The 12,927-nt window shown below is 39.5% G+C and overlaps 1 protein-coding gene across 1 annotated transcript in view; it reads right to left on the bottom strand.

Moving 5' to 3' along the window:
• LOC129695783 (E3 ubiquitin-protein ligase MARCHF3-like) overlaps positions 1–12,927 on the bottom strand; it is a 69,399-nt gene that overhangs the window by 19,886 nt on the left and 36,586 nt on the right. The window contains exon 2 of the mRNA XM_055633087.1: positions 1,573–1,812. Within this exon, the coding sequence (XP_055489062.1) occupies positions 1,573–1,760 (188 nt within the window). The 5' untranslated portion in view covers positions 1,761–1,812. The remainder of the gene's footprint in view (positions 1–1,572; positions 1,813–12,927) is intronic.

Genomic DNA, 12,927 nt, shown 5'->3' with positions numbered 1-12,927 from the left:
TTATAGATAATAGATAAATAATTGATGCAGTAAAGAAACTGAAGCACAACAATACACATGCCTTCAGCCTGCAAAACTATTCCCAGACTAATCAGATTTGAATCCTTTGCCTTTGGCTCCAAGCATCCCACATGAAATGATGCTGGCTGAGTCCACTGCTAATCAGTCATCATTCTAATTCACCAAACTCCTAAATGGAATCAGACCATCACTATGTTACCAGTGATAGATCAGCAACTCGCCAAATATTTAACTTGATTTCTAACATGCTCACAGAGATTAATGTGCCTCTTGGACACTATAAAACTCTAATTCAAGTGGAAAATCGCTCCAACGGTAATACGTAACATGCAACTGCTATAAAAATACTTGTTTATCCAGACATACAAAATTATCTCCAAACCAGAGCAATTAGAATCACAGCAAGGCAGGAACTTGTATTGCATTTACCTGTCTCACACTGGTTGCTGCAGTATAAAGACACTTCAAATTGATAAATCACAGTATGTATGTTTAAAGATGAACTAAGGAAATGCACAACAAAATGAAACGGTTCTCTCAAAAAAATATGCAATCCTTTGTCATGTAATTTAATTAGACTTGTTGGAATTAGCATGGGCGTTGTTTTTTCAAGCTTGATTTTGATGGTAAAGTGAAGTGTGCATCCTGCAAAATTTAGTCAATACCCAAGGTAAATATAATCTTGTGGGGACTGTCTGCTGTCCAAAGTACAGCAAAACTAAAAGTCTGCTATCTGATTATTTGGAAATCCCAAAGTACAAGCATGTCGCTTACTGAGTGATGTTTGCTGCTCCTTTCAAATTCGCAGGCACCTCATGTCACATGCTCCATTTAAATTGAATACATTCTCTGGAAAATGTTATTGCTGAGTAAGTTTTAGAAAATGTGATTTCAAAGAGATAAGACACAAAAAGCTGGAGTAACTCAGCGGGACAGGCAACATCTCTGGAGAGAAGGAATGGGTGATGTTTCGGGTCGAGGCCCTTCTTCAGACTGGTGTAAAGCGTGTAAATTTCAAAGTGTGTTTAGGTTACTTTAGAGATATCGCATGGAAACAGGCTAATCAGCCCACCGAGTCCACCCTGACCATCTATCATCTGTTCACACTAGTTCTGCGTTATTCCACTTTCCCATCTACTCCCTACACACTAGGGGGCAACTTTACAGACGGTGATTAACCTACAAACCTGCACTTTCTGGGATGTGGTAAGAAACCTATATGGCCGCATGGTGAACGTGCAAACTCAACACAGACAGCACTCAAGGTTGTGATTGAACCCACGAAATAACATTCGATAATTCAGAAAATCCTCCCTTCGAGCACCAAAGTCCTGTGTATGCTGGATTAATGCAGATTTACTAATGGAGATGTACAGGGTCAGGAACCTAACCAGTATTATAAAATATCCAGACGTCAAAGGTGTACTCTGTAGAATCAGATTACAGAGATAACAAGATAGGGATTGGAATGGGCCATCCTTTACATCAAATGTCAAAATGCATTTTCCTTCTTTAGCAACACCCAAAGATGTTATAGAAAACAATCTGTACCTGTGTGTGTTCAGCGTCTTGACCACCGTCGTAGAGAGCAGCAACCTGTCCTTTGCTGAAACTTGCATCACATACTGTGGTTGTCCATTCACCACACCAGCCGAATCTTCCACTGATTTCACTAAAGGAACCAAGCTAGTGCAGTCTGGAAGGACATCAGGCAGGCGAGTATGATGGTTGGTTGTCATGGCAACAGACAATTAATCCCTCAGTGAGTGGGAACGGCAGTCATATTTCCAGCTGGAAGAAAATGGGGGAAATACATTTAAATTATTAAACTCTGGGATGTACTGTTGCATGAAGATAACTTCAAACTCTTATATAAAACTTGAAAATGCTGAAACTACTCAAAAGTAAATACAGTAACAAGAGTCCATGAGATAATGTTTCAGGTCGATGACCTTTTATCCTTTTAGATTCTTCATAGTTAAACAAATGAGAGGACATCTTATGGGAAGCTTATTAAGGGCTTAAAGGTCTTGGCAGGCTAAATGTGAAGAAAATATTTCCCATGACTGAGGAGGCCAGGACATAGCTTGGGAATAAGGGATAGGCTGTTTAGGATGATACTTAGGGGAATTTTTTTCATTTAGAGGGCAGTAAACAATAAAAACTTTCCACATTGGATGGACATGAAAGCCGTTATGCTCATTTAAAGCCAGGGCAATATGGAAATCAAGGAATATGGGGAGAGTGGTGAAATATGGTCCCAAGGCAGAAAATGGGCCATGATCTTGATGAATACAGAGCAGGCTGAATTGCCTACTGCTCCTAAGCAGAAGTGGAACATTTAGAAGCAAAATGTGGGTATGGAGAGAACAAAAAAGGGCTGGTCTGTGTTTCTCTCTCCATAAAAGCTGCCTGATCTACTGAATATTTCCATATTTTCAATTTTTACTGATTTCCATTATCTGCAGTATTTTGCCATTGACGTTCAAACTGGTGTGCATGAGCTCATTAACCAGTGAATTCAAATTTAACTCTCCTCATTTTTATGGAGTGGGCCAAAAACATTGAAAGTGATAAAAAGTTACAGCTGATCGGTAGAGTGTAATTCATATATTTTAACATACTTCATTGCATGAATTAAGATGTAGAACAAATCTTCACATCAAATCCAAGAAACATTCCATCTGATTTCATATTAAACCACAGCAACTAATATTATCAAGTGGATTTTTGCAACTACAGTACTTATTAGATATGCAAGGAAAATTGAGTTGTAAAGTTGAGAAACATTGGCGCAACTTTACAGGATATTTTCAGAGGCCAACCCTCCGCAGCTTTGGTATTTAAGATGGAATAACCCTGCATCATGATTATTAGACACAAGGAATTACAGATGCTGGAATCTTAAGCAAAAACAAAAAGGTGCTGGAGGAACTCAGCAGGTCAGATCCCAACACAAAATGTTGCCCAACCAAATTCTCCAGAGATGCTGCCTACTGAAGACGGTTGTTTATTAGCTTGATTCCTGAGAAGAAGATATTAACAATTAAAGAATGGATGAACGGATTGGTTTTATCCTCAATGGAGTTTAAAATAATAATTTAAATCGTTAGATTGAGGGGATGATTCCCTCATGGGGGCATTTAGGAACCATAATTTCAGAATAAAGGAGCACCCAATTAAGGCCGAAATAAGGAGGAATTTTGCAGGTCTATGAGTCTTCCATTCTCCATCAGTGAGAAATAGGCTCTTTGGTGCACCAGGCCTGTGTTGAGTATCAGGAAATTTAGCATCTGTCTTGACATGAACCCTACCCAAACCCATTTAATTCCTCCACGTATCTATTTGCCTCCATTACAGTTCAGTTTAGTTTATTGTCATGTACAGTGAAAAGCTTTTTTGTTGCATGCTATCCAGTCAGCAGAAGACAATACATGATTACAATCGAACCATTTATAGTACATAGATACATGGTACATTACCGCCCACCCCTCCAGATTTTACCATTCACCTACAATGGCCAAATAACACAGCAAACGGCATGTTTTTGCAATGTGGTAGGAAACCCAGACTGTCATAGGAAGAATGACCCAGAGAGCGGTGAGGCAAGAATCAAGAGAGCAGAGAGTCAAGAGTGTTTTATTGTCACATGTACCGAAATGGAACAATAACATTCTTACTTGAAAGAAAGCAGCAAAACTCATAATTAGCTTTTTGTTTAAACAACAGAAGAGAATAAATATTTAAACTAAATAATAAAATGCATGAAAATAAGCAAGTTAGTGTAAGACCAGCACTAAAACAGCAGCACAGACATAATCTGAGAATTAACGTATTCTTAATGAACGATTGGAAAAGGTAATGTGAGACCTTCAGTAAAAGGCATACCCAGGAGGTATTGAAGTTATAGATTTTAAAGATTGGGCTTACTTTGCTGTGTACCCAAACTAGGATTTTTCATTGTCTGTCGGGTACTTGAATGGTACAAACACCCAAAAAGGCCAAAATGCTTTATAAAAGTTGCATAACTAGCAAACTGAAAAGAGGATCAAGATAAAATCAAACGATCCATTTACGCAATGATATCCACTGGTCACAGGCCAATGTCTTGTTAAACTACTTTAAAATATGAAATTGAGATTATAATTTAAACCTAGTGTGGGCAGACTAAGACGTGAAGATATGGTGGGAAGGTGAAGGAAAGTAGAAAAGTGAAATATAAGAATATCCAAATTTGAAAATTAAATGGTCTTGATGTATTCATATTTCAAATTAAATAATCAAATTTTAATGTACAACAAACAGACGTACAACCTTTAGAAACTATTATTTATTTTGTTTCTTGTAAACATCACATTAAATAGAAACAACATTATGTGCTATGTAATGACACACAGTGTTAGCAGTGCAAAGTCGCATTAGCAAATAACAGGAACCAATGAAGAATATTCCGTACTTTATCCAAAACCTTGAAGGTTTTTAAGATCACGGAAACATCTTACACTCATTATTAATAAGTTTGTTACTCAATCATTAAATTATCACTAAAGCCAGCAATGGTAAAGCATATTTGTCAGAATTTCAGATGTTTTTACGTCCTTTCTTAGAAATGTCTATCTTCAAAATTCAGTATGGCTTTAAATGTAATTAACATTACCAACTGGTTGAACATAGAAAATATAAGGAGGTATCTGATGCAGTATATACATACACATTGGTATAAACAAAGTCCTCTTCAGCAGCAAGACGGTACAGTGTGCAGTAGTTACGTTTCACAGATTACACTGTATTCTTAAAACCATTTTGTTCAAAGCCGATCTCTAACCTTTGGCTACAAGAGAAATACAACAGACCAGCAACAAAATCAATTTGACTAATGACATTAGCTCCCAGTTGAATGATTTCAGCAATAATAGTCTGAGCTGTCAACCCAAATTCCTCAAGACCTTTTTAGAATCCCATTAAAAACAATTTACAGATAATAATGAAGTACTAAGATGCAACTGCCAAATTTCTGTTCCAATGAAAAATTCCTTTCAAATTAATGGCTTTCTTATTGATCAAAGTATTCCTAATTGCATTAATGAGGAGATATTATATTGATTTTGATGTTTCCCACCATCAAAGCTATCTTATTTTACATCACTGAAAAATCTTGGAGAAGCCTTTCCAAATAAATCAACCCACTGAATATACATGATGCTCTGAATGTTTCTTTGCAGGAAAGCAACAAAGTGCTCTTGTGCAGCAAGATGGTACATTGTGGGGTAGTTATGTTTCAGAGATCACACTGTGTTCTTAAATGCATTTTGTGAAAAGCCAATCTATAACGTTTTGGCTACAATAGAAATACAACAGACCAGCAACAATATACACATTTATTCTCAAATGTTGTGTGTAAATAACTTCAGATATTTGATTTGACTGCTGGGTCAATAAACCCAGTGTTAAAATGACTCAGTGTTAAAAGGAAACAGTGTTAAATGAAAGTGGATCTGAAATGGAGAATTAAAAGGCTTTGCAAGGAGCAACATGGAGGACGGTAATGCTTTTGTCTGGCCTATTCCATACCCTTCAATTACATCACCAGTTCCCAGCAGTTGCCACCTGCTTCTCCCAGACCATCCGTTTTGTGGCTGCAATTGTTTACAGTAATGGAAAAAGAGGATTACAGCACATCTGGCAATTAAAAAAAACTAGCAAAAAAGTAGGCTTCCTAAAAAAAAAAGGACCAGTTTAAACTGCACAACTTGTAGAAAAAGCTTGGAATTGAACTCATTTCCCCGTGTGCAGATGTAGATATTATTCTGAACTTCTTTCTTATTCAGTTTCCACGTGCAGGTTTCTATTCATAATCCTTCAAGCTAGTCATAGTACATTTCAGCAAGACACTGCATGCGCAGCTGCAATGAAGATACCAATGGAAAAAGGTCTTTGATTATGTTGGTTGCTTTACCATGGCTTTGCAGAGTGCAGATGGAGTCAATGGTGGGAAGGCTTGTCTATGTGATCGATTGGGGTACATCCTCTGCATGTTCTTGCAATTTTGGACTGAGCTGTTGCCAAACTACGCTGCGATGCATCCTGATAGGATGCTTTCTATGGTGCATCTGTAGACGTTAGTAAGAGTCATTGCAGACATTTTTTATCAAAGGAAATAAAGGCATTGACCAGTCTTCCTGGCTGTAAATTGAGTGCGATTGGCCCAGTGCTAGACAAGCTAGTGATATCTATGCTTAGGAACTTGAAGCTCTCAACCATCTCCACGAGAGCACCATTGATGCTGATTGGGGGCAAGCATTCCACCTGGATACCTGGTCACTAATTAGCTCTTTCATCTTGCTGACATTGAGGGAGTAGCTGTTGTGCTGATGCCATGTTACTTGAGCTCTTTATTTCCTGTCGGTATTCCATGTTGTCATTGTTTGAGGTCCACTCCACCACAATGGTGTCATTTGAAAACTTGTAAATGGATTTAAGAGCAGAATTTGGGCAGCACAGAGGCACGGCCTGTAGAGCTGCTACCTCACAGTGCTAGAGATCCGGATTCTATCCCGACCTTGGGTGCTGCCTGTGTGGAGTTTGCACATTCTCCATGACCATGTGGATTTCCTCTACAAGCTCCAGTTTCCTCTCACAATGATGTGCAGTATGTAAATTACCCCTAGTGTGCAGGAAGTGGAGTGTGAAAGTGGGATAATATAGAACCAGTGTGAACCGATGGTCGGCATGAACTTGGTGGGCTGAAGGACCTGTTTCCATGTTGTATCCTTCAATCAATCACATTTGTGAGTGTATAGGGAGTGTAGCAAGGGGCTGAGAACACATCCTTGTGGAGCAATGGAGTTGATAATTATCATGGATGATGTTTTGTCACCACACTGGTTGTGATCCTAAGAGCACAAGACATAGCGGCATTGCCATTCAATCTTGGCTAATCTATTTTTCCCTCCGCCACATTATTTTTCTTTCTCTGCATGACCTGTGATGCTCTTTCTAGTCAAGATCGTATCATCAATTTCCTGTTTTAAAAATACCCGATGACGGCCCTCCACAGCCAACAGCCAGCAATGAATTCCACAGATTCACCACGTTCTGGCTAAAGAAATTACTCCTCACATCTATTTTAAGGTACATCCTTTTATTCTGAAGCTGTGCCATCCGGTCTTAGACTCTCCCACTACTTGAACCATCCTCTCCACATCCACTATATCTAACCCTTTTGTTATTCGGTAGGTTTCAATCATATTCCCCCGATATCCTTCTAAACTTCAGCAAGTAAAGGTCCAGAGCCATTAAACATTCCACATACACTAATCAACCAGCAGACAATCCCTTTACACTTGTTTCTACACTTTACTGCACCTGAACTATTGTCATCTTATATATGGTCATAGCAGAAGTAGGCAAGATCTGCTTTGCAACAAAATCAAAGCCATGGTGTTGAATTTGGAGCTTAAATCCCAATTTTGCAAGTCAGAATAGGAATGGATGGTACTCGTGTTAATTAACCTCAGTTTAATTAATAAACAAGTTGATCTGCATTCTTAATTTGTCAAGTACGTTTGCAAGTTTATATTTTGAACATGATTGGCCTGAAATCTTCTAAATATAAAGCCCATTGGTGAATACTAGTTCCGAGTCAAATGCTTTCTTAATAAAATTTTGCTCCATCATAAATGCAATATGTGTAGTTGTCTCGAGTCAAAAAGCTAATGGAAATTAACTGTTAATGACCAAAACACTTAATGACAGCCTGTAACTGTCCGTTTTTTCACATTTAAAAAAATTTTTTAGTGAGTTAAAGTGTTTTGTTTCTGGAGCTCTAGTTTTGTTTTTTATGTGTGTGTGTGTGGGGGGGGGGTAGGGGGAAAACTGCTTTTCAGGGTCCCTACGTGGTCGGAGAGGTGGCTTTTCTCTGGGCAGCACCTTCGACCCTTCCTCGCGGCCTACCAGCGGGCCTGGAGCGGCATTTCCTGAGGGGACCGGCCAGATCCTTGGCTTCGGAGGCGGCACAGCACTGGAGCGCTATCGCGGAGCAGGCGATGCCTTGCCCGGGTCGCCGCGCTGGGACTCCGGAATGCTGAGACCGCTGATAAAAACATCGCGGAGCTACGGGTCTGTGGAGCGGCCAGCCGCGGGCGGCGGCACTGAACATTACATCGGGAGCCTGGGATCTCTCGCCTAATCGCCAGTGGTGGAGCTCCATCCAGCGCGGCCTGTCGGCCTCGGAAGCCGTGGTCTCCGGTAAGGGAAACAGCCGTTCCAGGTTTCCCATGTCGCTGTGAGGATTCTCCCGATGCCGGAGCACCATCATCCGGCGAGAAGGGCCTGGAACATCAGGCCTCTGTAAAGGCGACTGTGGAGGCCTCAATAGGCCCAACTATGGGTGGGCATGGGGATGGGGACTGGACTTTGTGCCTTCCCTCACAGTGGGAACCATTGTGGGGGATGTTTTTTATGTTTAAATTTCTTTATTATTGTTATGTTTGTATTCTTTTTTTATGTGCTGCAATGGCAACAAGCATTTCACTACACCAATTGGTGTATGTGACTAATAAAGAACCTTTGAACCTTTGAAAGCAATGACAAATGTGCTACCTGATAAACCTATTAATTAAAGGTATTTGAAAAGGTTGGTGGGTTTTTTTGGGGGACTATTTGTTAATTTAATATATTTTCATTCCACAAAATATTTTTCTGAGCTTTTGAAATCAAGGTGTCCGGAAATGAAGATGAAGGGAAAAAAATAATTTTGTTGTTTAAGTTAAGTTCTGCACATTTTGAAACCAGGAAGGTTGACCATCCATTGGGAAATGAGGTCAAACGTAGAGAGGAAAATGTACAGTTTCAGCTCCTGGATCTGGCCCAGATCTACTTTTGACAAAGGAAATGCAGCTGCTCTCTTTTGTGCTACTTCTAATTTCACATTAATAACAGCAAAAAAATACAAAGCAGCCACATTTGGGATATCTAGTGCAGCTAATGTTAGCGTATCATATAAAAGAACGTTTCTGTAAAATTCTGGGAAGTATGTTGTATTCTGTGAGAAGCCTGCATCCAGATAAAAGCATTCTCTGAATATACAGGAAACACAAATTAATTGAATTGAATTGAATAAATTTTATTAGACAAATATGTCTACATACAAGGAGGAATTTGCCTCGGTGCTTTGCTCGCAAGTAACAACATGATATACAGTAGACAATTAAAAACAAAACATTATAATACAATGAACATAGCAAGTTTCAAAGCTGTAACCAAACCCATTATTATTTGTAAATCAAGAAAAGCAAATCTTGAAATAAAAGAACATATTCATTTTGTTAATTTCATTTTAATATGCAATTTGTAATATATGATGCTCAAATGTCAGGTGGTTAATTAAAATAGAGGCAAAATAATGTTCTGTCAGGAAATATGTTCATGGATACCATTCAGCAAACAATGTACAGAACAAGTTAGAAATTCAACAACATTGGGAACTTCCAGTGGCACTATGCTGGGATAAATACACGCGCCAGCTAGCTCCGTGAAAACCCGACTGGAAGGGGAGATAAACGGGACGGGCCCACTAAGACTTACCGGCTGCTTGCGCCGAGGGGTGAGTGACGTCATCAGAACGCGACTCCGGCCGTTTAAATGTCGGTAAGTCGCACACCCCCGAAAAAAAACGTTACGAGACAAGTAGGCCCTACTGAAGTCTCAGCCTCAATTTCAGCGCCGGCCCAAGAAGAAGCATCTATACAAGTGTACTATACAAGTATACTAAGAGTAAACCTAGCAATTATAGACCTGTTAATTTGACGTCAGTCGTGGGCAAATTAATGGAAAGGATACTTAGAGATAATATATATAAGCATCTGGATAAACAGGGTCTGATTAGGAACAGTCAACATGGATTTGTGCCTGGAAGGTCATGTTTGATTAATTTTCGTAAATTTTTTGAAGAGGTTACTCGGGAAATTGATGAGGGTAAAGCAGTGGATGTTGTCTATATGGACTTCAGTAAGGTCTTTGACAAGGTTCCTCATGGAAGGTTGGTTAAGAAGGTTCAATTGTTCGGTATTAATGGTGGAGTAGCAAGATGGATTCAACAGTGGCTGAATGCGAGATGCCAGAGAGTAATGGTGGATGTCAGGTTGGAGGCCGGTGACTAGTGGAGTGCCTCAGGGATCTGTGTTGGGTCCACTGTTGTTTGTCATATATAGATCAATGATCTGGATGATGGTGTGGTAAATTGGATGATACTAAGATAGGTGGTGTTGTGGATAATGAAGTAGATTTTCAAAGTCTACCGAGAGATTTAGGCCATTTGGAAGAGTGGGCTGAAAGATGGCAGATGGAGTTTAATGCTGATAAGTGTGAGGTGCTACATCTTGGCAGGACAAATCAAAATAGGACGTACATGGTAAATGGTAGCGAATTGAGGAACGCAGTTGAACAGAGGGATCTAGGAATAACTGTGCATAGTTCTCTGAAGGTGGAATCTCATGTAGATAGGGTGGTAAAGAAAGCTTTTGGTGTGCTGGCCTTTATAAATCAGAGCATCGAGTATAGAAGGTGTGCAGGCGGACACAGGAACAGCACCTCATATTCCGCCTGAGCAGCTTGCATCCTGATGGCATGAATGTTGAATTCTCCCAATTTTGCTAGCCCTTGCTGTCTCCTCCCCTTCCTTAACCCTCAAGCTGTCTCCTCCCACCCCCCCGCCCTCGGGCTCCTCCTCCTCCCCTTTTTCCTTCCTTCTCCCCTCCCACCCTCCATCAGTCTGAAGAAGGGTTTCGGCCCGAAACGTCGCCTATTTTCTTCGCTCCATAGATGCTGCTGCACCCGCTGAGTTTCTCCAGCAATTTTGTGTACCATTGAGTATAGAAGTTGGGATGTAATGTTAAAATTGTACAAGGCATTGGTGAGGCCAATTCTGGAGTATGGTGTACAATTTTAGTTGCCAAATTATAGGAAAGATGTCAACAAAATAGAGAGAGTACAGAGGAGATTTACTAGAATGTTGCTTGGGTTTCAGCAACTTAGTTACAGAGAAATGTTGAACAAGTTAGGTCTTTATTCTTTGGAGCGCAGAAGGTTAAGCGGTGACTTGATAGAGGTCTTTAAAATGATGAGAGGGATAGACAGAGTTGACGTGGATAAGCTTTTTCCATTGAGAGTAGGGAAGATTCAAACAAGAGGACATGATTTGAGAATTAAGAGAGCAGAAGTTTAGGGGTAACATGAAGGGGAACTTCTTTACTCAGAGAGTGGTAGCTGTGTGGAATGAGCTTCCAGTGGATGTGGTGGAGGCAGGTTCAATTTTATCTTTTAAAAATAAATTGGATAGGTATATGGATGGGAAAGGAATGGAGGGTTATGGTCTGAGTGCAGGTAGATGGGACTAGGGGAGAATCAGTGTTTGGCACGGACTAGAAGGGCTGAGATGGCCTGTTTCTGTGGTGTAATTGTTATATGGTTATACAACTTCCAAAGTTAAAGTTAAAAAAAAGTCGGAATGGAGGAATTTTGAAATATAGTTGGGGAAGAACTCAACTATGAAGGAGGAATTGAAGAATTTGAAGGTAGAAATATCTACTACCATCAGTAAAGAAATATCTTCAGTATTGAAAGATGAATTGAAGGAACAATTGTCATCTTTCCTCCAGGATGGACTATCCACTGTGAAGGATGAAATATTTGGAAAAATGGACGAACACATGGTGGAGGTAAATTCTAACTTTCAAAACTTGAAACGCGAATTTAATAGCAAGTTGGATCCTATTGTCGACACGGTGAACCAACATGGTGTGGCTATACGCGAGTTGGAAACACTAGCCGATTCAAGTGCTGAAACAATAACAAGGCTATTAACGGAGACTCAGCGTCTATCTGAGTTATTAAGTGAAGTAACTGAAAAATGTATTGATTTAGAGGGACGCTCTAAACGTCAGAATTTAAGGATTGCTGGACTTACAGAGGGCAGGGAGAAGGATAAAAACATCCGTGATTTTATTGTTGAACTTCTACAGCAGACTCTACAACTGGATGCAAAACCTCAGCTTGACCGAGCACACAGGGCACTGAGAGCTCGACCGAACCCTGCCGCCCCTCCAAAACATCTGATACAGAAGGTGCACTACGACCATGTTTTAGAAGACATTTTGACGAAAATTGCCACCAACAGAAACTTAACATTCCAAGGCGACAACATTCGTATTTTCAGAGATTATCCTGCTGAGGTTGTTAAGAGAAGAGCACTTTTCAATGACACAAGAGGAATTCTCAAGAAGATACCAAACCTAAGATTTGGACTGCCGTACCCTGCCAAGTTGCAAGTTACCTACAAGAACACAGAAACCTTCTTTACTGATCACAGGAAAGCACTCGAATTTGCTTGGACTCAAGAATCCTTGGGAGCGTGAATATCGTCCTATGGCTTTAATAGCCGGCGGAGAATAGATTGGACTTTAAACTGTTATAACCTAAGATTTAACTTGGCTGAACAAGTCAATTTGCTATTAATTGTTACTAATTATTACTAACTATTACTAGTAAAAAATTATCATAAATTACTATAAATAAGAAATTTAAGCAATATTAGATTTATCTTTATCTTTATCATTTAACTAACATTTTTTAGGGGAGAAAAAAAAAAGTCCTACTGTTGGATTAATTTCCCTTGGACCTGCCCTGTTTGCCTCCCTTTTTTTTTTTTAAATATAATTTTATATTGGGAATTTTTTTGAATTTTTTTTTAATTTTTTTAAACTGGAGCTACTGTTATTTTTTACAAAAGCTACGGAAGTCATTATTAGTTTTTTTGCCACATTATTGTGGCTCTCACTAACTACACCAACTGTAGATGTAGTTTTACTTGTTTTTTTTTTTCTTTTCCTGCACCCTTTTAATTCTCTA

This window comes from Leucoraja erinacea, chromosome 3, assembly GCF_028641065.1.
Source record: "Leucoraja erinacea ecotype New England chromosome 3, Leri_hhj_1, whole genome shotgun sequence".
NCBI classification, from domain to species: Eukaryota; Metazoa; Chordata; class Chondrichthyes; order Rajiformes; family Rajidae; genus Leucoraja; species Leucoraja erinaceus.
Note: the sequence above shows the minus strand (reverse complement) of the source record. Positions and strands in the feature narration are given on the sequence as shown.